At 40.9% G+C, this 26,812-nt stretch overlaps 1 protein-coding gene across 2 annotated transcripts in view; it reads right to left on the bottom strand.

Moving 5' to 3' along the window:
- Positions 1–26,812, bottom strand: part of kremen1 (kringle containing transmembrane protein 1) — a 61,962-nt gene that overhangs the window by 22,625 nt on the left and 12,525 nt on the right. For both annotated transcript variants that reach the window (XM_020636602.3, XM_020636603.3), the window contains exons 2-3: positions 16,387–16,549; positions 9,004–9,095 (exon numbers count right to left, since the gene is read on the bottom strand). In XM_020636602.3, coding sequence (XP_020492258.1) covers positions 9,004–9,095; positions 16,387–16,549 — 255 coding nt within the window. The remainder of the gene's footprint in view (positions 1–9,003; positions 9,096–16,386; positions 16,550–26,812) is intronic.

The raw sequence follows: 26,812 nt of genomic DNA, 5'->3' as shown, positions 1-26,812 counted from the left end.
CTTTTCCTTTTTTTTTTTTTTTGAATAAAAAAAACAGTAACTCCTTGCAAAACCGTAGCAGTCAGCACAAAGTGACTGGTGACAGGACTAGTTGAGTTGTTTTTCAGTAGTTTTTTACATTTTAACATTTTTAGTTGTATTGTTAAATAAACATGCCTTCAGGCCTATTAAAAATGTTTTTGCTAAAAAGTTTTTTCACATGTTGAACACAGTCATGTCAAAATATATTTTTAACCTGTCAACAAGTCATACACAAAAAAGAAACAACACAACAATCAGACTTGCAATCAGAAAGTGGATCATTTGAATGATCTTTTTCCTCGCCCCCCTAGAGTCTCTGTATTGACTTCACTCCAACCTCAGTTATCACAGATTTAACCCACAGGAGCCTCTTAAAGAGGTTAGGAAGGGGCCAAAGTGAGCTCATTTAAAAAAAATGCCTTGGATTTGAACCTCTAACTCTGACCAGTTTTCACACTGTCAAAAGTACAGGAACATACATTGACACAATTACACACCGACACACACTCCTCTCTGGGATGTCTGAACCTGCCACAGTATGCTGGGCAGGAGGGTTTGTTGTGGTGTAAGCACGAGGCACATATATGAAACCACCTAAAGGACAAATTCTGCCTCTGAAAAAGTAAGAGAGGAAGAAAATTACTTCAAAAACAGAACCTGAAAGCCCCTTTGTCCAGGCCGCAAAAACAGCCATGAGGCAGGGCTGTGATGCATCAGTGTCAGTTTTCAGACCACATGTTCTTCACTTGCTCTTCTCTCTGCTTCTATTCAGCTGTTTGTCTTTTCAAGCCTATTATGAAATCCTAAAAGATGTTTTTTCTTAACGTGATTCACATCCTGTTTTTCAAAATTGAAGGAAAAACATCTGTATTGGGAGCCACGGGAGCCATCATCATCATGGAAGCGAAGAGGATCAACATCTGAGGATTTCATTATTCATTATTATTATGGCCTCAGTCAAACTGAATTGGGCCACTTAGTGAACACAGTCTTGCCTGAGATTAAAAAAATATACATTCATTAAAAGTATTTAACAACAGTAATTAATAAAAAAAAAGTTCTGCAGAGAATGAAGAGAATTTTTCCCAGGGAATCAAAAATATAAATATTAACCTCACATTGGCACGACAGTGCATAAAAATTCAAAGGAATACCCAAGTCATACATGTTTCATCTTAAAAGGAATGTGAATATGAACCTGCTGGTGAACTTGATGGTGAACAAAAGCAGAAGAACACACTCAGAAACTCATTTGTGGCACCAGAAATGCCTTCAACAGAAAGTTTCTGGCAAGTAGTCCAACTGAGATAGTTCATTGGATAAGCAACTACTCTAAACAACTGGAGATATAACACCATCAGATGTGTTAGTGGGGACCATGAATGTTTTTGCCCACTTTCACGACCAACCATTTATGGAGATATTCCACTTATTGTAAATAATATCATTCATAACATTTCAAAAAGTCAGGAACTACCAGATATTCCAAATACAGAATTTTAAATAAAAGCCCAGCAACTAGAATTATTTCAGATGTTTCTGCTTAAAAATGTGCTCCTTACATACAGCAACGGACATCAGACCTCATAGAAGTAATGTTTAATTTACTTTCACGACTTGTATTTAATCAGAAAAGATGGACAGTAACAGAATTTTGGGGCGCAGTAAAATAAAAAGAAGATTTATGCTAAACCTTGTAAACCCCTGACAGCTTATTTTCATCCCAAAATGTTAAAAAGGAGCAATTTTGACATAAAGAAACCTGGTGAGCTTCATCAAAGACTAAGTGACAGTTTACTCAGGTGCCTTACAACCTCATTAAGACCGATTTAGCACCTCATAAATCATTGTTGATGAAGAAGTTATATCATCACTCCATATTTTAATGAACGTTTAGTGATAAAACCCGAGGCTGAACATGTGTTTACTTTGCTTTAATGTCGTCGAGGTGTGGCTGCTTAGCTTGCCAGGTGAATGTGACACATCCTGTACTGAGACTATTGTTGTGTAGGACTGGCAAAGTCAGAAATGATCTGAATTTTTTCCGACTCAAGAAGGGAAAAATGACAAACTGTATGTGAGGCAGTCAATTCATATAGCAAGTCAGTTAAACATTCAGTGAGATCACGTTCACAGGCTTATTACAAAGCTTTGAGAAATTCTGGTGTATAGATAATGAGTGCATTTACCAAACACTGCAGCCATTGTCAGTTAGTGAGAAACACCATAAACATACAGTATTCTAACCAGTTCTTTTTAAATACATAAAGTTTTTTTTAATCCTGTAGACAGGTCCTGTCTTTAGTTTAAGATACAAGATAGCACAGCCTTTAGTATCTGGTTGTTGTTTAAAGGGACCCAACATTATTCCACCATGAGCAAACACTTGGCAACAGTGTAGAGAAAAAAAGTTCCTTTTAACAGGAAGAACCCTCAAACAGAATTAGGCAAATTCGTGAACAACCATCTGCCGCGATTGGATGGAAATTTGAAAACTAAATATGTCTGTTTAAGTTTCCATGAAAAGGCCAGCTGAGTGCTAATTGTTACAGTTCTTTCACATGTTTTCTTTAAAAGAAGGATGGACTTGAAACAAGTAAATATTGGTGTTTACAGGACCCAACCATGCTTAATGTGGGTACATTAAGAGTCCCTGAGACACCCCATAACTGTTAGCCAGCTTGTAGAACCTGTAGAGGGTCATAATGATAGTATAAACCAGCACTTGAAGTATCAGTCATCTACAATTTTTTATGTTTCAAAAAAAGTGTAAAATTAGAAGCATTACATATAGAATACATAGAAGCATTTATGACAAATTTGTTAAGAAACGTAATCTTTTTTTTTTCTTTATTTGTGAATTTTGAAAGGTTTTATCCTCTTCTTTTATTCCTGTTTTATCTTGAGCACATTTATTATTGTGAAAAATATTCCAAAGCAGTATTTTCCTAAGCCTTACAGCTACTGCGTGTATTGCTGCTGTAGGGAATCACAGCGGCACAACAAGTTTTTCTCGGTTATATGCGGCTGAGTGATGAGCACTCAGACATGCATCAAAGCACCTTTGTGTTGGCAAATGCTTGAGGACTTCACCCTGACACTTTCAAGCTGTGTCACTCAAATTCAACATAGGCATATCGTCATGCGACTGCACGTCAGCTTAAAGGAGCCACATAAAAACAAAATGTTCTAACAGTACGGAACACTTTAAAATAGGCAACACACCACAGGGACATCACATTGTTAAAGGTCAAATTAACATTCTTTAACAACTGAAGATTTAAAACACTGAAACATACACATCGTATATACTTAAATGATTTGAACACTTTTTATTTTAAATCGTAAGCTTGATTTTCTCTCAAAATTCATAAGTGTTTTAAATCTTGTAACAGCAATTAATGGATATTTGTAACATCAAAATACATTTTCAAGACTTTCAAGATTACAAGACTTCTGAACCTTTTCAAAACTGACTTCTTCAGTGCCTTAATAATGGATTGAGCTGTCAACTGTAGTTTCGCTCTTGTGAACCTATTTGTTTCGCCAGAGGCTCCACTAGTGTTTTCTTCACTCCTCATTAGTATCAGCATTGCTCAGTCAGACAACATTAGGCCTTCTCCGCCCCACACACTGAGACTAGATGTAAATAAATCAGTATTGAACTGAACAGCCAAATAGAAAAACTGAACTTCACATTGAATTAAAGAGTCTGCGGTCATTCCCTGACTTTTACTTCCAGGATATCTAATCAGCTGAAAGTAGTGACATTGAGACTCTTGAAATGGTAGTTTGTAGTAGAGCAAAGGCTGGTCTATTTCACAGGAAAGTGGACTTCAATAAATAACAGCATTCGTGACATGGTTATGCTTAGCTGATTGTTTGTGGCCTGGAAAATAGAAGGGCCTGAAAAACCAGCATCCGCTATGATGACACACCATGGAAATGTCCATTTGTACAGTAGTCAATGTGCCTTGACAGCACACCTTTTTTTCAAATGTTTAGATACTTCGACCACATGATAATTGCCGCCATGACGGATTACTAGGATCAACAAATGGCATGACCTACACTATAATCCACCCTGTCAGAACATGTGGCCTCATGTGACCTGCCTGGCAGTATGTGCTGCAGCAGGGTGTGTCCCCCTCACTCGGGTGGCATGACCCTAGATGACAGGGCACCCAGCTGGATAACAGGCTGACCATTGGCAGGCTCCAGGTACCTCAGCAAGAGGCAACCGACTCTCAACCACGCCACATCAAACGTATAAGCAAAAAAAAAAAAAAAAGCAGACAAAACAAAAGCCAGACAAAATGAAAACAAAGACCACTGTTGCACTTCCTCTGACACATCAGTGCCAACCTTTTGTTGAAAACAGTGACACCTGAGGAACATCAGTGTGCTCTCACTTGGCAGCTGAATCTGTCAAATTTAGGAGATTAAGAATGGGCACTGCCAGAAGGTGAGGCACCACGTGGCAATTGTGGTTTCACAATAGAAGACATAGCACTCGTGTCTGCAAGCTCCCTGGTATCCCTGCAGGGAGAAACAGTCTCCTAAGACAGGCATGTTTTCATGACACTGGATGCCTGGCTCACAGCAGACTTCATCTTCTTTACAGGACTCTGCATAACTTTAAATGCCAAGAGAGAAAGAGTGAAGTTCATAGACAGTAAGACAGTATTTGATATGGGTGAAACACTTGGCTTTTAGAAATCTGGCACATCATGTTGAAAGGATGAGTTACACACTGCAAAGAACTCCATCGAGGACAACAACAACAACAACGCTGAACCAGCACATAGTAAACCCATCTATAACAAAAGATGGCCTCATTTCCCCAAACGATAAGGAACAAGCCCAGCGCAGTACAGAGATGTTATAGGGCTGCTCTCTTCTTTCCCCTCAAATCACAAAGGTTTTGAGATATCAGCATAGAAACACTTAGCTAAAGGACAGTTGTCTGAAACAGGTCAGTCAAAAGTCTACACACAAGCTCCTACACACACGCATAAACACCAAGGACAAATAAATACATGGATACACACAGACAAAGCAGCAGAGAAGCCTTATTAGATGGGGTTAATGGGTCCTGAGCCTTTTAACAGCAGGCTACAGTCACGCACGATACTGGCTGGATAACGGGGGAGATAGCTAGAGGGGTTAGCAGGCTCTTGAACCCTGTTGGTATCGACTGCAGTGAGAAGTCCCAACATCTAAGTCTGAGCTCTGACAGTGCACTGTCTGACCACCTCCGTCCAACAGGCATCTCTAATTAAAGCATGTGCTGCATACCCTGCATGCACAAAGTTGATGATACAGTTGTCATTTTTAAACTAAATACCCTTTGTCGTGAATAGCAAATGTACCTAAGTTCATCTCTGCACCCATGGGTGTGTTTGCATTAGAAGGATGTACTGTATGGACAACTACATGCTTGCAAGACAACCCCCCTATAAAAACCTGGTATGTAGACCGTTAATTCCTGCTGTCGTTTAAAGACTGTGATGACCCGTGCAGAGCAGCTAAAATTAGTAGTTTCATAACTAAAATCTTATCCTGCTTTCATTTTAACTGTCAAAGGTATCACTTAGTTTTAATCTCATCCACAGATCATTCAAACTATGGCACTCCCAGTAGGTTCTGTAATTTTCCTTCTCTGACATGAACCTTGTGGTAAGAATGACAGGCATTAAAATAACAAATTAAATAGGTAATCTTATTCCTGCTGTTCTTGGATGATTCTGTGTAGCTTATTTAGAGGCACCAGTGATCATTTCAGTTGTGTTTCTTAACAAGCTGAAAACTCCTGTAGGTTGAAATGCTGCATTTTCCAGACAGTAGATGAGCCTGTAGGGACAGGTTCACACTGCACTTATATTCTGATTTCTAAACCGGGAGTTTTCAACTCAAGGAACTTTAGATGATTCCTGCTAGAGCCTTGAACAGGCAAAAAATAATTATTTTATACTTAAAAGAGGTGTCTAAAACAAGCATACTACTATTAAGAGCTAAGTAAGACTAAATACATATTGTTTTAATATTTAATGCATGCTCAACTGGCTTGGTTGACACTCTGCTTTATTTAATTTATGTGATGTCCAAAACACACTATCAACTATCTGTGCCTTGAGTCTAAAATTTGCAAACAGATTATCTTTTTTTTTTTTTTTACAAGTAAAGCCTTTCAAAACACCTGCTCCTGCACTTAACAGGTTTTTCAAAAAGTTTTAATAGGGCCCTTTTACCTTTTAGGTTTTTAAGGTTTGTACCTGTTGTGGCAAGGATTTCAAAAAGTTGAAGTTTATCACTGAATTCTTAAAACGTATCAATCATTAAGGAACAGAAGAACAAGCAGAAGACTAGCAGATTCTTCAAAGGGGGAGAAAGTTTTAGACCTGATAACACAAGAGAAGGGGTTGTAATGCATGATAGAAGTAGTAAATTTAATATTTGTTTTGGTTAAATCCAATATTTGAGCTCATTTTAGATCTACAGTTGCAGGAAAAAGTATGTGAACCCTTTGGAATTTCTTAGTTTTCTGATTAAATTGGTCATAAAATGTGTTCTGATCTTCATCTAAGTCTCAACAACAGACAAACACAGTCTGCTTAAACTAATACCACACAAACAATTATATGTTTTCATGTTTTTGTTGAACACAACATGTAAACAGTCACAGTGCAGGGTGGAAAAAGTATGTGAACCCTTTGATTTAATAACTGGTTGACCCTCCTTTGGCAGCAATAACCTCAACCAAACGTTTCCTGTAGTTGCAGATCAGACCTGCACAACGGTCAGGAGGAATTTTGGACCATTCCTCTTTACAAAACTTTTTCAGTTCAGCAATATTCTTGGGATGTCTGGTGTGAATCGCTCTCTTGAGGTCATGCCACAGCATCTCTATAGGGGTTGAGGTCAGGACTCTGACTGGGCCACTCCAGAAGGCGCATTTTCTTCTGTTGAAGCCATTCTGTTGTTTATTTACTTTTGTGCTTTGGGTCATTGTCCTGTTGCATCACCCATCTTCTGTTGAGCTTCAGTTGGTGGACAGATGGCCTTGAGTTTTCCTGCAAAATGTCTTGATAAACTTGGGAATTCATTTTTCCGACGATGATAGCAATCTGTCCAGGCCCTGATGCAGCAAAGCAGCCCCAAACCACGATGCCCCCTCCACCATACATCACAGTTGGGATGAGGTTTTGATGTTGGTGTGCTGTGCCTTTTTTTCTCCACACATAGTGTTGTGTGTTCCTTCCAAAGAACTCACCTTTGGTTTCATCCGTCCACAGGATGTTTTGCCAGTAGTGCTGTGGAACATCCAGGTCCTCTTCTGCAAACATCAAGTGTGCAGCAATGTTTTTCTTGGACAGCAGTGGCTTTCCCCGTGGTGTCCTCCCATGAACTCCATTCTTGTTTAGTGTTTTACGTATCGTAGATTCGTCAACAGAGATGTTAGCATGTGCCAGAGATTTGTGTAAGTCTTTAGCTGACACTCTAGGATTCTTCTTCACCTCATTGAGCATTCTGCGCTGTGCTCTTGCAGTCATCTTTACAGGACGGCCACTTCTAGGGAGAGTAGCAACAGTGCTGAACTTTCTCCATTTATAGACAATTTGTCTTACCGTGGACTGATGAACATCAAGGCTTTTAGAGAGTCTTTTATAACCCTTTCCAGCTTAATGCAAGTCAACAATTTGTTAGGTCTTAATCGTAGGTCTTCTAAGAGCTCTTTTGTGCGAGACATGGTTCACATCAGTCAATGCTTCTTGAGAGTAGCAAACTCAAAACTGGAGTGTGTTCTTTATAGGGCAGGGCAGCTTTAACCAACACCTCCAATCTTGTCTCATTGATTGGACTGCAGGTTGGCTGACTCCTGACTCCAATTAGCTCTGTGAGAAGTCATTAGCCTAAGGGTTCACATACTTTTTCTACCTTGCACTGTGAATGTTTGCATGTTGTGTTCAACAAAAACATGAAAACATATAATTGTTTGTGTGGTATTAGTTTAAGCAGACTGTGTTTGTCTATTGTTGAGACTTAGATGAAGATCAGAACACATTTTATGACCAATTTAATCAGAAAACTAAGAAATTCCAAAGGGTTCACATACTTTTTCCTGCAACTGTATTCCTGCAGTCTCCTTATCTTTCACATTTTGTTCAATCACCAGATTTCATGTAAAGGTGCATTAGCAATTCAGACTTTGCCTTCAAAAATGAACACCTGCCGGAAACTGTTTAAATGAGTAATAAGTATAAATCATAAGCATATAAGACAGTTACTTAAAACAACCTGCCCTCAGTGAATTGCTGTGAACCTCCTCTGCAAGAATTCTGATCTCTGGCATTAAAAACAGTGCAGGCTGATCCACCCGAGTCACTTTTCAACAGCAGCGATTAAAAAGGTGGAGAGAATGAAAGTAATGGGATTAAAGACAGGCATCTCTTTGTAAATGTGTGCCAAAGCAGTGGAGAAGACACACAGAAGCACAGCATCTCCCAACATAAACAACCTATCACACACACTGACACAAGAATGACTGGACAAGGACACTCACACAACCCATGAGGGAGCAAAACATACAAAAACATCCACAAACAGGTAGATGCAAAAAAATCACTCACATTAAAGAAAAAAAAAAACATGTCAAAACAAGCTACAAAGCCAAAGGGGAAACTTATGAACTCAAAAACAGAAACGCACACACCATACACACTCAGGCAATGATTGACAGCACACATTAGAGAAGGGGCAGGCCCGGGCATGGCAGGAGGAGGAGTGACGGGAGGCAATTAGAGCATATTTTAGATGATAATAGCTGTTTACGAGCCATACATTCTATAAAAGCTATTCATAGCAGGCGAGCAGATGAGCGGAGCTCTGAAAATGGCTTGTCCGTGTGCCCATGATATGCCCCCAAGGGCATGGAGGGGCAGAGCAGAGAGAGAGGCAGATAGAGTGGCAGTGATTTCTTACTCTGGCATGTAGGGATATCGCAGTATCTCCAGTAAATCCCATCTTCATGATCAGCAATGTAGCACCACGGCTGAACGTCTCCGTCAGGATTCCTGCAGACACAGAGGAATCACATTTAGAGCATGCACATACTACAAAGGTTCAGTCTGGTAGTGTGTGTTTGTCTCTATATTGGCACACAAGTTCCTTTTTGACTTAAAGTTGAAGAGGATTTTAGTGCAAAAGGAAAAGTCAGAGCTTTAGCTAAAGTGGCTCCTCCACCGCCCTTTTTTCCCTTTTCCCTTTTTCCTCTCTCATACACTTTGCAATTACTGTGTGTGTGTGTGTGTGTGTGTGTGTGTGTGTGTGTGTGTGTGTGTGTGTGTGTGTGTGTGTGTGTGTGTGTGTGTGTGTGTGTGTGTGTGTGTAAAAGGAGCAAGAGGTAGAGTTAGAGGGTCCCTAACCCATATTAGAGGTATGAGGGCAAAACAACTCAATGACAGACTAAACTAAAAACCCTGCTGCAGAGGGCTGAATGCTCAATGATGTTTCAGTGGGAGATTATCTACGCTGTGTCAATCATCCCAGCAGCTCTCTTTAGTACTCAGTACGTCCTCCTCTGTCTTCTGGAGGCTTGACCGTGCATGTCAGTCAAGGGCCAGACCAATGGCTCTCTGAAGGCTGGAGGTCAGGGTCAGGGGAGGAGGGCTCTTTGTTCGGGGCCAGGCACAACCTTAAAAAAATGGATGGGAGGATGGGACAAAGCTTTTGTCTGAGCCTGTGGCTTTTTTTTAACCTCATCGAGGCACTTTGAACCCATCACACTTTGACTGGCAGATGCTTAGGCTTTTCAGCTTCACTTACAAAAGTGATGAGAGGTGGGAGTGAAGATGGCTTTGAGCCGGCTCCTTATCTCCAGGGTGTTCATGTGAATAATGACTCTACTTTTAACTACAGCTAAATGAAATCTAAGCAGCAAGTATGCGGTTGGAGCTCACATTGGTGTCATTTTCAGATCTTTAAGCTCTATTGCAGGAAAAGAAAAAACTGTAAATGAGAAAAAACGGCCTTCTAAGGTGACATTGCTATTTCTCTTTAGTACTGACTGTAATTGCCAGAGACCTTTTTTTGTTATTTGACACACCTTTTTGTAGCATCTTGACAAAGCCTCGGGGCGCTGCACTATCCCGTTTCGCCTTTTGTGAGCAAAGTTGTGAAGGGCGTTTCCATTTCTTTTCTTTTCCTATCAAAAACACTTTCCAGAGTTTCCTCCTCTCTTTTCACACTCAAAATGGGGTATTGACAAATATGTCGCTGTAAAGACTTTTAGGGTTGAACTCAAGTTTAACTGCCTCAAAGCTTTTCACTCTCAATATTTGGCAAACTGTTATCACCGTAAAGTAAAGTTTGTAGAAAGGGTTAATCTATTCACTTTTTCTTTTCTTCTAATCTAAAAGAGAAACAACACAGCGCTTAACCTCAACCTGAAATTTTCCCATGTCAAAAAGAACCCAGCCTTGTTTTCCAGTAAATTTGAATACCATATCATGATCCCAGATCTATTTATTGCTCCACCCAGATTGGCAGCAAACACCTGTTTATTTAGCCTGAAGCTACGGCTGGAAAAAGAACAGCATAAACACAAGTCCAAAGTCCAACCATCAAAATATTGTATTATGTACCTTTTCTCTACGTCTCTCTCCCCTTCTCCGTTTCATGCTTGTCAAAGCCTAATAGACCCTATTTGAAATAAGACTCCCAAGAAGCCATCTATAGCCACTTATATAATTTACTGCTCTTTTAATCACCCCCTAAGGAGGCAGACATGAATTACAACCATCATCATTAACTAAATATCCTCAGAGGAACACCCATACCAAGTCCGACCCACCGGCAGCTTTGATCAGTAAATTATGTGGTGTCCCTAACCTCTATCCAAAAAAACCCTTGTCCCCCTACAGACACATACGCACACACATACTCACACACACGTACACACACACACACACACAAACAGAAACACACAGGAACACCTGCACGCACCCTTTTTGCAGTAGCATGGGAACATCATCTACAGCACTGAGGTGAACAGGCTAGCCCACATGACAGAGAAACATAATCCTGCCCTGAGTACCAGTGTGTGCGGGTTGGGCGAGTGTGTGTGTGTGTGTGTGTGTGTGTGAGTGTGTGTGTGTGAGTGTGTGTGTGTTTGAGGGGAGAGAGCAAAGGCAAAGACAAAGAAGTTGGAAAGCAGACAGTGTCAGATTAGCTCAGGTGCCGCTGTGCAGATAAGAGCAGACTCCGATAGATGGAAATCCATTTGTTTAACCCCGCAGCACAGAGAAAAACTTCAGTCCTCGTATAGAAAAAAGTTTTTTGCTGGAGTGTGTATATGTGCGCATGTGTTTAGGGTTGTTTTGTCGTAGGGGCTACATTCAGATCCATGTGCGTCAGAGATGGCTCTAAGTAGAAGAGCTTGTTGAAACACTCCCATACCCAGAGGTAGATCACAGAAGATGTTTGGACACTTAATTGGCACAATTACGCTGATTGACTCATTTCGCTCCGAGTGAGCCACACACTTGGGTACAGAGCCAATTATAGCCACATTGGGTTTTTCCTCCCAGGTTCTCCGGTCCTGCCGTTAAAGCCAGGAGCAGCTTACTTCTGAACACAGAGAAAAAGCAGCTGCTCAGGGTTGGCTGCTGTTCAAAAGGTTTCCCGTAATAACCATTTTTCCCCATACCTTAACTGGAAAATTGAAGGGCATTTTTAAACTGCCTGGCACTGTCAAACTACATATACAAATTTTAAAATAATCACATCAAAGAATGTGTGCTAATGTTGCAAATAACAAGCTTCTAGGGGTATTTCACGAGTTCAGTCAGATTCTGGAGGAACATTAGTTTAATTTCTGAATACAAATAAGATGAGAGCTACACTTCATTCCGCTGAATTCAGAAGAGTAGAAATGCCTACTAAGAAGTGGTGCTGAGAGGCTGTCTGGAGTGGGATTTGAGGTCAACAGCAGATCAGAGACTGGCTATTTACTGCCTGGGAGAAGACTCTTTAATTGACTTGGATGATTTAGCATGCAAACTGCTGCTTGCTGCTGTGCTGCATGAATGCATGTATTGAAAGTGAGTGGCTTGTTGGTTGTTGGATGATATGTATAGTCTACTGTCTATTGTTGTTCTCTCACAGTCCACTAAACACGAGGTTGTGTTATTACTATGTCATGCTAGCTTGTAAGCACATCACTATGTTCCTTGACTACAATTTCAAGGTTCACTTCAGCAGGAAATGTGTCATTTAGCTTATAATACTGTTATCTGCATCCTTACTATGGATAAAACTTAAACTTTAATCTGTAGCAAAAAGTAAAAAACTGTTCTTAAATAAATAAATTAACTGGAATGCATGTGAATCAATTTTTAAGTAATTTGGCAACAACTGTGCTTTATTTAGCTTTTAACACATTTCTTTGAATTTGCTGCTGCTCTGACTGGTTGATTGTTTAAGGCAACAATGGCTGAAGTTCCTGGTTTTTGTAGTGTTTAAGCCTTGCCCATTATAAACTGACAGTAACAACATGATTTCTTAACATCAAAGGTAAAAGTTTAAATAAGTGGTCAAACTCAATTCACTAAAATGGTTTCAATTATACCTGAGGTTTGGTTTTAACTGACCACAAAATGTAAATGAATATTTGTAAAAAAAGAACAGAGAACCGTAAAGAAACCCTTCTCTACCTGTTGGGAGCAGAAATCTCAGAACATTAGAGCTAAAACAAAAGATGGCTACATGGTAAAAAAAAAAGAAAATGTTTGACCGTTTCAGGACGAATGCACAAACATTTATCAATCCTGAGATTACTATAATGTTGATGGCCAATGCTTCTTCTTGTGGGACACTTCCATTAACTTCATCTTTATATGAGGCAGCACACCGGGGTTGTAATTTAGACGTTCAAACAACTGACAACTTGTCTGCACTTTGCCTGATTCCAGATTTGCACCCACCATCATGAAGATCCAATTGCAATCAACTTGGGGAACACTATTCACTCTGGCATTTCCATTATCTCATCTATGCAAGAGAAAAGCATAAGAAGCCATAGTGGACTCTCATAAATTGTACACTACACATACACACCTGCATATAAATAGCAAGGAAATGGCTCACAAAGCTATTGAACCACCCACTGAACCGTCATGCACTTCACACCCTCATTCTAATGCACCGGGGGGGGGGGGGGGGGGTCCCAATATGAGGCTGTAGGAACAGTCGATTGAAAAGGAACTATAAATGAAACATAAATCAGGACATTGATTTGACGTTATTCTTATATAAGTCAATAAGTATAGAAAATGTTCAAGTATTTAAGAAGTAAAAAGTCTCTTATTATTGTGTAGAATAGCCAAAAAAAAACACAGACATAAGAGAAGCTGATGTACTTATTTTTATTAGATTAAATTGATTCTGTAATGTGATATTCATTGTTAAAGTAAGTCTCTCTAAGTCTCAGCTAAGACACGAGAGCTGTTGTCCTTTTCCTGAAGCTTTGTGCTTTTTCTTTTTTCTGCGGGCGAACAATGTGACATTTCCCCTCTGCCCAGTTTTCCCCCTGTTTTCCCTGGAGTATTTTATAGCAGGCTATAAAGATGAAATGTGGGGGCTGTTAGGGCTCTTTCTGCAGCACTACTATGGTGCCCTCTCAGCTAAATCACCACCGGGAAAACTCCAGCAAGGGGACAAGAAGTGAGTGTGTAATCCTCTACTTCTAGGCTTCTCAACATCTGATACGTGCTCAGAGCCATGTGCTAAAGTTAAGACATGTAGTGATTCCAAGCTTTGCATTATCCACCTGTGTCCTGGCCTAAGCTCTAATCTCATAAAACCACAATTTGCCTCGGGGTCTGACATGCCAAAAGTGCCCTGGCTCTCCTCTTTAACCCCTCCCTCTTGTGTTCACCTCCCCCTCTTGTCTAAGAATTACCCCCTAATGTGAAGTTATGGCCTGAAACATACTAACAAATGTAAGCCTCAGATGACAGACGCACAAGCGAGAGAGATGAGAGAACGCATTAAGGGTAGAGGCAATGGGAAGTGGGAAAACGGAATTTGAATTGCAAGTTGCACATCATGTAAATAAAGAGATCTGCAATCCAAATCGAGCAACACAACAAGCCAACTTTCTGTGATCAAACAAATCAAATGCGACACATCTTTCTTTGCAGCGGGGTAACCCTTTTCTCTGCAGGCACGTACATGTTCACCAAATGTGCAGACAACACACATACACACATGGGTGGACACATGATTCAATACTTGACCCTGTGCAGACATGCCAAAAATACCATCCCTCATCTTTTCACAATGAAGTGGCCACCTCTGTCCCCAGAGCGCTGCTGAGGAGTGACTCTGTACATGCAGGGTCGTCGAACAGAGAGACTGAGAGAAGTCGTAGCTGCAGCCCTAAGCGACAGAAATCCCTCTGTCAGGAAGAAACAAAGCCACGAGCTGTCAGTGAGTTGGAAAAGCTGCTGACTGCATCTGCTGCCAAAAAAACAGCCAAATCCAAACATTGGATATGTCCATTTTGAACCGCTTGTTGAACATAATGCATTCCTAATGTCCCGGGAAAGCCCTCCACGATCATCTGCCTGTATCCTCCTCATAAATCTTCCAAATTCCCATCCAGTTCAAGTAAAAACAAATCTGTCCAGTGCCACTTCAAAGCATTGCTGTGTTATGAGTTTACAACCATGAGTTAGAGAAATGTTTCAGAGGCTTTGGGATGAGGAGGAGGAGTAGGGGAGGGGGGGGGGCTTTCTGTTTCTTATGGATTGGCTAAATGTCCCAAGCCACTGTTCTGGACGTCTCTGTGGATTTGAACTGCAAGTGCATCAACCAGCAAAAATATAAGTTTGACAATCGTTCAGGCAAAACTGAGATTCGTGCTTGGAGTGTGCCTGATGGATACAAAAGGGATTTTCAGACACGCAAAGCCGCCATGTCCCCTCACATTACACGGATGAGGGACGGAGATTTGCTTATACAAACTCTTCAAGCGCTTTTGCATCCTTGCGATGACGGGGCTAAACGTTCAGTTTGGGTGCCGGTTAAAAATTCAGGTGAGTGACTGAGCATTTCCCCTGAGCTCAAACCCTCTGCAAAACACCAACGGCCTGATTTTAAATTATTAATCAAGTCAAATGCTTTGTCTATGAAGTTTAAATCTCCGTCAAACATCAGTCTGTCTCATAAAGATGAGTTTCAAAGATGCCACTCAAAGCACTTTTACATCAATGGTGTTAACTTTACATGCCATAAACATAAAAGATAACTGCTAAAGATTTTGGCAGCAGTAACTGTTAGCCACTGTTTAAGACTCTGTGGGGAATTTGCTTTATTTCCAGGCCAAAAGCAGATTGCTTTACGATAAAACAAAAAGACAGAACTGTTTTTGCTTTTAGTGCAGACAGAGTTAGAGCATCTTGGCGGCTGTGGTTTAGTGTAGAGCCGGTCGCCTCTCAACCGGAAGGTCGGGGTTCAAGCCCGAGCTCCTGCAGCCACATGTCCTTGGGCAAGACACTTAACCCCAAGTTGCTCCCACTGTGTCATCTGCAGCTTGTGAATATGTGTGACTGGGATTAGTAAATACTTATGGACACTTTAAAAAAAAAAAAAAGTAGGTGTGACCTCGGGCGTAAAAATCATAAGACAACTGAAGCGTTATACAAGCTTAAGTAATTAAGGTGTCATGAAAAGGATTAGTGGAATATAGAAAAAAAACATATTTTAGCCTCATTAAAACTTTGCTTCTCATCAACTTTTCCGACTTTCTTCAAATGTGAGTAAGGAAACACTGGATGGTATAAACCAGGTCGTCCTTTAATCGAAAGAGTGAATGTCAAAATGTCAGAAGGAAAGGTGCTGAACCAGATTGCTTAAGAATGTCTGTGTGAACGGGGTAAGTACCTGTAGAGCTCTTTAACAGCTTTGAGGACTAGAAAGATGTTAGGTTACGTAAAAGCAGTTATTTAACTTTTGCCACCTGCTTTGCATTAAGGGGTTTGAAGTCAAAAAGATTAGGAACATCTGTTTCAGAGATTAATTAGCGCATCATACTTCAATAAGTGCTGATGTGAACATTTTTAGTCGATTTAATATGGCCACAAACTCTGCCTGTCAATCTGCCTTCAACCTTTCAGCCTCAGACTATGTTTTCATCTCGTTCCTCAACCCTGCTATCCTGTAAGCTGCAAGTTTCAACTATGTTTTATTAACATTACATTTCACTAAGTAGCTGATGCTTTTTTAAATCACAAGTTTCAAGAAGTAAACCCACTGCATGTGATTTAATATTAGTGAACTTACAGATAAAGAAAAGAAACTCACCTGCAGTAGTTGTGTCTGCCCAAACCCCCTTCTCCATTGGGGTACTTGAGGGTGTTGTAAGGGTGCTGGAAGGTCTCATTCCAGAAGAGGCAGGGTTTACCACCATGCAGGCTGGTTTGGTTCTGAAAGCCCCTGTAGTCCTCTCCGTTTGCAGTGTAGCACTCTGGAAGAGGGAAATAAGACAGAGAAGGTCAGAGAATTTACTTGTGTCTGAAATAATGGATACAACATCTAATAAGGTGTAAAACGTAAGCTTGGCGAGAGCTTAAAATAAGGCATGTGAAAAGCAGCTCCACATGTGACCTGCTTTATGGTGAGTCTGGATTCAGTGAAACACTCACGTGCTATTAAAATGTTGTAATGTGTTTGGAATGGCCGTAGAAGTTTGGAATAATTACTTTTCTTGCTGAGGCTCTATCCATTTCAGCTCTGGCCAAGCATGTTAAAGCAAGATCAATCACAGTATTGTTTCAATTAATGTCAACGCAGGAGCGTACCGAAAAACCTGCCCCACAGATATACAACAAAAGCAAACATGGCTTGAATTTCCAGGAAGTGTATGACAACCATATGGCATAGTCAAAGAGGGGGAGTGAGAAAAAAAAAAGAGACAGTTTCCCAAGGCAAAACAATGGCGGGGGGAAGGCTTTTCTTCCCGTAGAGAGGGAATTCAAATAAACAATGGCTGATGGGAGCGTGATGAGCCCTCACCGCTCATCATTTTGAGCCTCGGGGGCTCCTGTCAAGGGAGTTCTAACAGCCAAGACCGAAAACTTCATATGATTGCATTAGTATGGAATATTTCAATTTATTATGTGACTGTTATGATTACTCATACTGCAGGTGCTCATAATTCCTACGACTGTTGACAGAGCAGGATACTCCTATAGTGTAAGAAGACAAAAACAGGATCTTCAACACAGTACATGAGAATCCCAGTCTACAGTGTTTTTTGTGTGTGGCATTTGTATGTTATTTTATTGTTTTGTTATTCCCTCACAAAGCTGATATGCCACAGTTTGTCAAACATTCTTTGACAAAAAAAAACATATTTTTGAGGACAACATTTAAAAAAAATAAATAAAAAAAAATGCTGCAAGTCATACATCATCCTCAAATCTTGCAAAGGCACATGGTCAAGACCTGACATCACTGTTGGGTCTAGTTCAAAGTTCATGAACATCATCAAAATGTGTTTCTGCAAGTGTGGCCTCAATGATTATTGTACAAAAACACAACTTTAGAGATGCTGGTTTGGCTCAGTAGTTAAGAACGTCTGCAAATATATGCAGAGGCTCAATCCTCAACACAGCGACCATTGGCTCAACTCTGAACCTCTTCCCTTAGGGGTATTCTTTAAATCTTTTTTTTCGGGTTAATATATATGTATGGGAGAGGGGCGTCGGTTTTGTGGTTTCATTTGTAACAAATGTTTCATGTCATGTACGTCTTTGTAACCTGCTACTGGATGCTTTGAATTTCCCTGGGGATCAATAAAGTATCTATCTATCTATCTATCTATCTATCTATCTTTGCTTCATATCAACCAAACTCTCATCACAAATTTCTGAGTCTATCCTATTTCTTATCTAATGCGCCAGAAATCCACACAAAATGAAAACTTTATTCACTGACTAGGGTGATACTAGATCTAATTGTATACATTAAAAATGTAAGGGTTTTCCCTCCGATGTCCTTTTGCTTGCTCTGCCTGAAATCTCATTAAGAGTCTCCTGGTGGATAGGTTGTTTGTTTTTGTTACTGTAAGCTGGTTTGACGTGCCAGGCCTCGAAGATTGAAGCACCAAAAGGAGTGTAGCACAGGACCTTTAGACTGTCATGAGGAGGAGTTTCCACTTAGAGGACAAAGTAAGGAATTGTGGCTGGTAACAGCAGATGATTAAGAATCAGAGATGGGTGATTTGAAAACCAAACCACATCCTCATTCTTTAAAAAGCACATAGGCCTACTCTGACAAACTTTCAGTATTTAAAACTTACAAGTAATACTGTCAAGTAGCCTATGAACCACTATTGAAATTGTAGACCCCGGAGCACGTACTGTACAACATGCTTGTCAATCAAATTTGATTAAAAAAAAAAATCACATACTCGCTTGTTTAATGCGTCTCTATGGGATATTGTTGCTATGTACGTGGTAAGCCAATGACCGGCTTCTTTCAGCAAGTCAAGCTGTCTGGGCTGAGTATGAGCTAATGCCTTGCGATATGACAGTCATTATACCCCTAAGTGAGCCAGCTGTGCTCCTCGCCTCTCAGTCATTCTCTTTTGGGTCTGGCGTTTTCAAACTTTTTTACTTCTCTTCTCTTCTCTTGTACTCTTTCTTCATCTACTGCCTCTGCCTAGCCTCAAACACTTTAAATACGACCTTTGTTGATTGTTGCCAAGTCCATCTTTTGATGGCAACGTTTAGATGCCATTTTTCAGGTTTAGAGGATCCACATGGCATTAATGAGAGTAAAAATAAGAGTTTAGGAATGAAGACTTGTGAGGACTGAAAACTAGATACAAATGTTGTGAAAGTTGAATATGTTTAGTAATTAGCTTTTCATACTCTGTACCATGCTTCGTGATATTTACAGCCTGAGCTTGCACGCAAACAAGCACTCCAGGCCTATTGCAGTCACCACAAAAGTACAGCTAGCACTTAATTTTAGAGCAAATCAAAAGGCCCTGGCTGTTCTCAGTGTCTCAGCCAAGTTGCTTTTAATTAAAGTTGTTTCGACTGTGTTGTGCAGTCAAGCTTATCAGCCATTCATCGTCAGGCTGACAGGAGTTCAACAGCGAGTTCCTGTTATTATGATGCCACTCTATTGTCTGTAAAAATGGCTTCCCTCTCTCTTAGCAAATTAATACCGCCTCAGTACCCCGGGATCCCAACCACTGGATTTTAAATGTAATCAAGAAAGACAGAGAGACAGAGGCTGAGGCAGAACACAACTCTATACAATTAAAGAAAACAGTTTAATGGTGTTACAACAGGGGTCATGCTCTCCCTACCCTTACAGGAGAAAGTGATGAGAGGGGCAGGGTAAAAAAGTTATTGTCAGGCAGACAGAGGACAGACATGGCATGACAAATAACACACATTAACAAGGTCTCAATTGATGCATGTGCAGTTGATCACTGAGGTCCAGATCTTCAGAGTGAAACACTAGGAAAATCAATTGGTTTACTGATAACAGCTTTAGACAAAGACAATTATGTCATTGGAATCAGACTTTGTGTTCATGACAAAGCTTGGACCATTTGTTCCTTGTTGTTTAATCAAAACACTACACTCCCATATCAGACTACATGGATCTCATAGAATATCTAGAAGATAGACGTTTGAAAGCATTTTCTGTTAAAGAATTCACACAGTTGCAGCAGACAAATTTCAAGTCACATCCCTGTCATTTTAAACAATCACCAGTGATCAAAGGAATCAGAGAAAGAGCTGGGGTAAACTCAGTGATAGCTTAGTTTTAACGTGAAAATTATTTGATCAGTCCTTTGACTCATTTGCATACCTTGTGAGTGGGTGTTAACCCTTCAATTTGGTTCCTGTTACAATGAATGTACATTATGAGGAATCCTAGGAATCCTCTGGGCCAGCCCTGGGTTTTCCCGACTGATGATTTGAGTTGTCCAATTAAACTGGGGAGCCCTATGTTTCCGCTACCAACATTTGTGTTAGCTGCTCTGGTATAGTTCAGGAAATGTGATGGTATTTGCATCTGTCACATACATTATCATATTTGGAAGGCAGAGTTCAGATGATAAGATTTAATTTAATTAGATGCCAGCAGAGACTTTGACAGAACAACAGAGGAAGGAAAACACTACTATTGAGAGTTTGGCAGCAGCAGACGAACAATCATGAGTCACTGCTCCCCAGAAGCAATCAGGATTGTTACTGCTCCAGTCAGAGACGATACCATCAGGCAGGGACAGGGCAGCCTACTGCATCCCCAATGAGCTCACGTCCTTCAAATATCTTCTCACTCTCAAAAAAACGGGTATTGAAATGACTGAACTTGGCTGCATGCAGCACTTCTCAACACACTGTATCAAAAAGAAAGAGCCAAATGACTTTGTAAATGTATTCTCTTCTCCTTCAGAAAACTTTACTGGGGTTTCAGGATGGAGAGTTTGTATGCACATGGTCTGCTTGGAACAAGCTGCTGCTGGCAATCAGTCTGCCCTGCTGCAGCCAAGTTAGCTTTCCAGGACGCGATGGTAAATATGGCAGCATAATACCAGCAGGAGGAAGACAGCGGGGTGCTCCATGTGGTTCCAAGCCACCATTTGCTTGTGGTGAGTATGGGAAGTAGCAGATCTGTAAAGGACTCCGAGATAAGTGAGGCCATCGTAAAGATGAATGGTCCATTTAAAAGCCCTGTGGATGACCACATATCTATCAAGCTTAAGAGAAAAGGCCAATTTTAAATTGAAGCGGTGCCGATATGAGCATTTTATCCCTGTCCTGTAGAAAATGAAGAGCTTTCCTACTGATTGTATAGTCACCACATCCACTCCCTTAGAAAACACACCCAGCCCCCCCATCACATCCCTTTCCTTGTCACCAAGCAACAGTTGCGCTCTCGTCACACGGGTCTGCACTTTCTTGTGGTTTCATCATGGGCCGTGATGGGAAACAGAACCACCACCGCATGAAAGACGGAGAGAAGGGGGAAAAAAACCTCCAATAAAATGTATGCAGATCTACAAATAGAAAAAGTCCGGGAAAGAGTAGAAGACTGAGACTCGCCCTCCACCAAGCTCACAGAATGCTGCACCACCCCAGCTAAACAGATGAGAGAAGTGAAAAAAGGAAAAACAGCAGAGAATTGCTGAGAGAGCTAATCGCCCTGTTATTATATTTGTCGGGTTTTGTGGCTAATGACTTCCACATTGCAACTTCAAATGCACTTGATGCACCAAGAAAGCAAACAGGAGGGGGTAAAGAGAGAAAGCAAAGAGTGAGGGGTTTTAGTCACGTGATCTCAGGAACACAAACAAACCAGGTTACAAACAAACGGTTTCCCTGAAACATGTTGCCAGGTCACACAAAAGCACTTGTTTGTTGTGTTTGCTACAAAGGATAAAAAGCAGCAATAATTACAGACGACTGCTTCCTAACAGAGGGCTGACATAAAGAGCTTCCTTCTATCTTTATTACATGGTTCAAGCTCTGAGCAATATTTCCACTTTAATACAATTATAAAGAATGGGTTCATCATAGAAATTTGCATTTACAGTAAAATGCAAAACAATGATCTGTACAAGCATTAACACCAGCAAACAGTTTAAGCTGCACACTCAGTGCTAAATTTCAGGGACCTTCTTTAGTCTACTTACAAAGATGGGGTAAATGTCAGATTATTAATATGCCACAATACGTTTCCCTTGCACAGTGTCCTGGTAGCCATTACTGTTGTGGGGCTGATTAATGTCAGTGTAGTAAGAACACAGGCCAAGGACAGGCCGAACCAGGCCAGATGTAGCAGGTTAAAGAATTTATTTTTTCTGAAGGGGGGTTGGCACAGCTGGTTGCAGCAAAGTCTGGTTCTCCTTTTCCCCAGAAGCATCTATTTCCACATCAAACCCACATCAGACTGCTTCACATTTATTATGCAGGTTTCGCAGATAGCCACAGATTCATTGAGGCTCTTTTAAAGTCAGCTGTTGCTGAAGAGAGGGAGTGTACTCATTCTAACACTCTCCTGTAAGACATCTACCCTCATGTGAGAGAGTCCATGAAATTGTCCAAATAAAAGGTCCAAGTGATGACTAGAGATGCTGCTAACACATTAAATCTGCAAGAGATTTTACAGTCCTTCTTTTCATTTCATGCTTTTGTCACCGGTTGTAGCCCCAGATAACCAGGTCATAAACCAAGACCTCACTGAGTCCCAAAATAGTCTCCATTACCACCATTCATCCTGAAAAAAACTATGCAGTGCACTATACCGCCCGAGATCACTACCACAGTAGCCACAGACCCAAAGGACTCCCTGCCAAAGCTGCAGGGTAGCACCTATAAAATGCGGCCCCATCTCGGTTTAGTGCTGCCCCTATTATTTAGCTCTGTAATGGAAAGAGTCTAATCTGCTGGAGCAAGCGATAGGCCAAATAAGCTGCCAAAATTAAACCCACTGTTTGAAGTTGCTTGTAAAAAAAAATGGAAAGCATAAAAGGTTTATAACCACAAGCTGCTCTCTGGCTCCAAATTCAAAAGTGTCATGTGCAGAGTGATTTTGAAAAATCAATCAGAAAACATAGTGACGCACATAAAATATAAATCTTATGTAGGATTTCCCGCAGTAGTCGGGATGATATCTGAAAAAAAACACAATCTAGATGAGCCAACTCGGTTTTGGCTCTGTGAGTGGACAAGGATGGATTGAGGTGGGACAATTTTGAGTTTTGCTTGGCAGAGGTTCAGGGAGTGACTGATGGGCTGCAGACTCTAAAGATGACGTAAAGGACATTCAGTGACTAGGTGAAACCCAGGGGGGGAAAGCAGCTGGCAAAATGCCGACATTAGGGACACACCAGCCCAGATGACATGAGTGCAGATGAGGCGTCGCGTTCAACTACCTCCCTCTTGAACATCCTTTGTGAGTCCTAAAGTCACAAGCGTAATCCACTGAAAAAGAGGCCATACACATAGACATCATCGAAAGCTTCTTCATGCCTGACATTTTCCTTGTTTTTAATAGTGTCTCACACGTACATTTACAGTCACACACCTCTCCATAAAGTAAGAATGAGGATATCGCCCGCATACTCAACACATGCCAGTGAACCTGCTTTAAACCAAATCTGACACCACAGAAAACAAGCGTATGCAGCCAGGAGTAAGCAGAGACATAAGTGAGGGCACAGGACAGAGGAAGCAGAGAACAAGGAGCCAATATGGGATGAGGGTATTGGGTTCAGAGCTTTCTAAAGGTACACAACTAGTGGGTCTGGGATTGATCCATCCTAAATTGAAACAAACTGCAAATTAGAGCAGAGCACTGGGACTGAGGTAAGGGTTTAGGGAAAACTTAGTGATGACAAAGGAAGCAAAAACAAGCAACACTGAAAGAAAAGGGGCAAATACAGAGTGAGTCAGGGTGTGACAAAGACTGTTTTTATGATCCTGCGGAGTGTTAACCCAGGCTCTAATTTGCTCCTTCTTGTGCATAGCAGGAATGAAGGAGAGACTGGATTCATTTCACATTTCAAGCATTATAGACAGGGCTGACAAAGCCCAGCCTTGTGAAATAAACAGCGAACACAGAGTTAGCGTCTCAAAGGCTAGGGGGTCGGAGTTTGAAGGTACATATCTCAATCCAGAGGAGCTAACCAGCAAGAAAACAACCAATGCAGGGCTTAAGAGTGAGCAAAACATGTCTTGCTAATGCATGTCCTCTGTGAAGGGAACAAAATACTCTACATAAGGGTTCCTCATCTGATGCAGCCTTTGATAAGCAGAGGATCCCTGCGATAAAAAAACTCATGATGGCTCACAGTTGCTAATGGCCATGTGTGCATAGGGGTTGTTTAAGCCTATTTTCATCTTCTTTGTTTTCCCTGTAAATGGATGGTAAAATGATCTCTCAGTCATCTTGCCCTGATATACATAAGCGAGGACAAATGAGTCTGCACTACCCACATTACCCCCCCCCCCCCCCCCCCCAGATGCGCTTACAGCAAGAATGAAAGAGAGCAATTTTCATCAGTGGAGCAGCCGCAGTATTTAAAGATAGATGCGAGGTGGGGGACACACACTACAGGCTTCTTTGCTCTGCGAGTGGTGTGGCCAGTGTCACTACGGTGATGCCATTCTCACCCACTCATCACTGCACTGTACGTATCGACCACTGTGTGTGTGTGTGTGTGTGTGTGTGTGTGTGTGTGTGTGTGTGTGTGTGTGTGTGTGTGTGTGTGTGTGTGTGTGTGTGTGTGTGTGTGTGTGTGTGTGTGTGTGTGTGTTGAAGTGCTCATGTCTGTCAGTTCCCTAACTCCTCTCCTCACAACAGGCCGGCCTCTCAAAGGCAGTAATCAATTTGCGGTAAGATTATGGAAGCAGCGTGGCCTTCAGCTCGCTTCTCCTGCAGGGTGATTTCCTTGTTTCATTGTGCTCCAGTGGGAATATTTTGATGCATGAACAGGGATGGACCTCAGATCCCCAACATAGGCCCTGTGCCCTGTTATGAAAAGTCACTTTAAGCTTCAACATGAGAGCCAGATAGCGCCTCAAAGAAAGGTGAAACATAAAAGAAGAGGGTTGTTGCTAAACACACCTGTTTTCGATCGTCCTGTTTGTGCTCAGGTTAGCTGGTATCTGAAGAATGTAAATTATATGTGGTTTGGTTTGGACTGAAGCTCTGTCAGTGCTGTTGGAGGAGATTGTGTGCAGCCATTTCAGATCCCCCACCCCCAAAAACACACACCACCCTCCTCTGTCTCCTCTCTCTCTCTCTCTCTCTCTCTCTCTCTCTCTCTCTCTCTCTCTCTCTCTCTCTCTCTCTCTCTCTCCCTCAGTGGCCCTGAATGATTACAGGGTCCACGGAAGACGAGGTCTGACTTGGATAAATAAAGGTCTCGGGTTGAGGGGAGGGAGCGAAGTAACCTGAACAGCTAATGCAAAAAAAAAGAAAAAAACCAAGTACACCATATCAAAAGCTCAGCTCTAGTTCAGACAGAATAAAGCCTTTGCTTTTCCCCTTTCTTTTGCGTGAATCGCTGGAAGAGAAAAGGTCAGACAGGATTTGGCTAGAGAAATTTTAAATATGATTTGTTTTTAAAGTGCAGATTTGCATTGTGTCAAGGGAAGGAATATTTCGATACTGGACCGAACTCGTCATGTAAAAGTGTATTTACAAGTTCTGTAGCAGGTGCAGGTGTTGAAACCTTCAATAGAACTTATAACTACATTCACCTTTTTCCTTTCCTGCAGTTGGGAAGAGCCTTATAGTTTTATCTCTGTTTTTTGATTTCCTGTTCAGGGGATGGAAGCAAATGGATTATGATGAATTAGAAAATATGTAACTGTAAACAAAAACGCATCTGCCACAATTGATAGTTCAGAGTGGTCAAACAGGTGATTTTTCTTCTTGCTTTAAGTACTTCTCTACAATATGAACTACATATTTTAAGCATCACGTTAACGTGATAGGGAACATACTGTATTAGAGTTGATTTTGAATCATAGTCAACAAGACTTTTCAAAAGTTGTCACTGAAAGTGAAACTTGCTAAAGATCAGATGCAGCTGCTATTTCAATGTGTCTAATTCTATAGTTTACATCTAAGCAGACACCTTGCATATTTAAGTTTTGATCTCTTTGGCAATCCCTATGGTGATAATCTGTAACTGCATGTCTGTCTCCCTCAAACAGAGATGCAAAAAAACATTCTCACTGACTGTTTTGCCATTTTGTCTTCATCTGAACCTTGTACTTGTTTCTTTTTCCTCAGATTTGCACGGGTTTTTGAATTTCCATCAACCGAAGTCATCAATCTTTCTTTGTTTGTTTGAGCCTAGTAACAGTCCGTTGCGATCAGAGAAACATGGACACTGCTTGGGCCTACTCTCTCTGATGGACCAACCACTGCCCGGTGATGGATTGTTATCGTGATTTTTCTTGAAAATGTTGACCTTACACCGAGTTCATAAAATCTATGAATGCTGCAATAACAACCAGATAGACTCATTGACCCTTGTTTTGATGCACTAAGTAAAAAGAGGGGCCTTACAGACATTGTTGTATTGGAATATGACATTAATTAGCCCAAGAAAATCTTCATTTTAGAGATGCTTTAACATGCTTTAAAACATTTTTTTAATAAATAAATCATGAAATTCGTCACTGAAGACTTTTCTGTCAATTGATGAGACTATATATCTAATTATCATTTCATATCTACAGTGTGTTTTGTTCCTCCTTGAGTTCAAAGTTTCATTGCAGTGAAAATGTACAAAACCCGAAAACAATAGCCCAAAAGAAAGGCCTGAGTCATTCAGTCACAGTCGAGTTATTCTCTAATATCTCAACATTAACCTGGGATTCCTGATCATGAAAGCAACTTGAAGCCCTTTTTTTTTTTTTTTTTAAATGAGCCCACATGGTTACTGGAAATTCGGTTCAAGTTGATGAAATGTCTGAGTAAGACTTAAAGATTCATGTACTGTGTTAAAACTTAACCAAAGCAGAAGAACTGTGGATCTATTTCAGCATTTTGTTATTCAGCAGTGGACAAGGACAGATCAGTTTTAGATATATACTGAATACTGTAGTTTGAATGAACAAGCCCAAAATGTGTTGAGAACAAACACACACCCATCTGTATTCAATAGATTTCCATCATGCCCATTCGGGGAGAGTGGCAAACACATCAAGCACATTTTCTTTGTCTATCTTTGTTAACT

Source organism: Labrus bergylta, chromosome 2 (assembly GCF_963930695.1).
Source record: "Labrus bergylta chromosome 2, fLabBer1.1, whole genome shotgun sequence".
Classification (NCBI taxonomy): Eukaryota; Metazoa; Chordata; class Actinopteri; order Labriformes; family Labridae; genus Labrus; species Labrus bergylta.
Note: the sequence above shows the minus strand (reverse complement) of the source record. Positions and strands in the feature narration are given on the sequence as shown.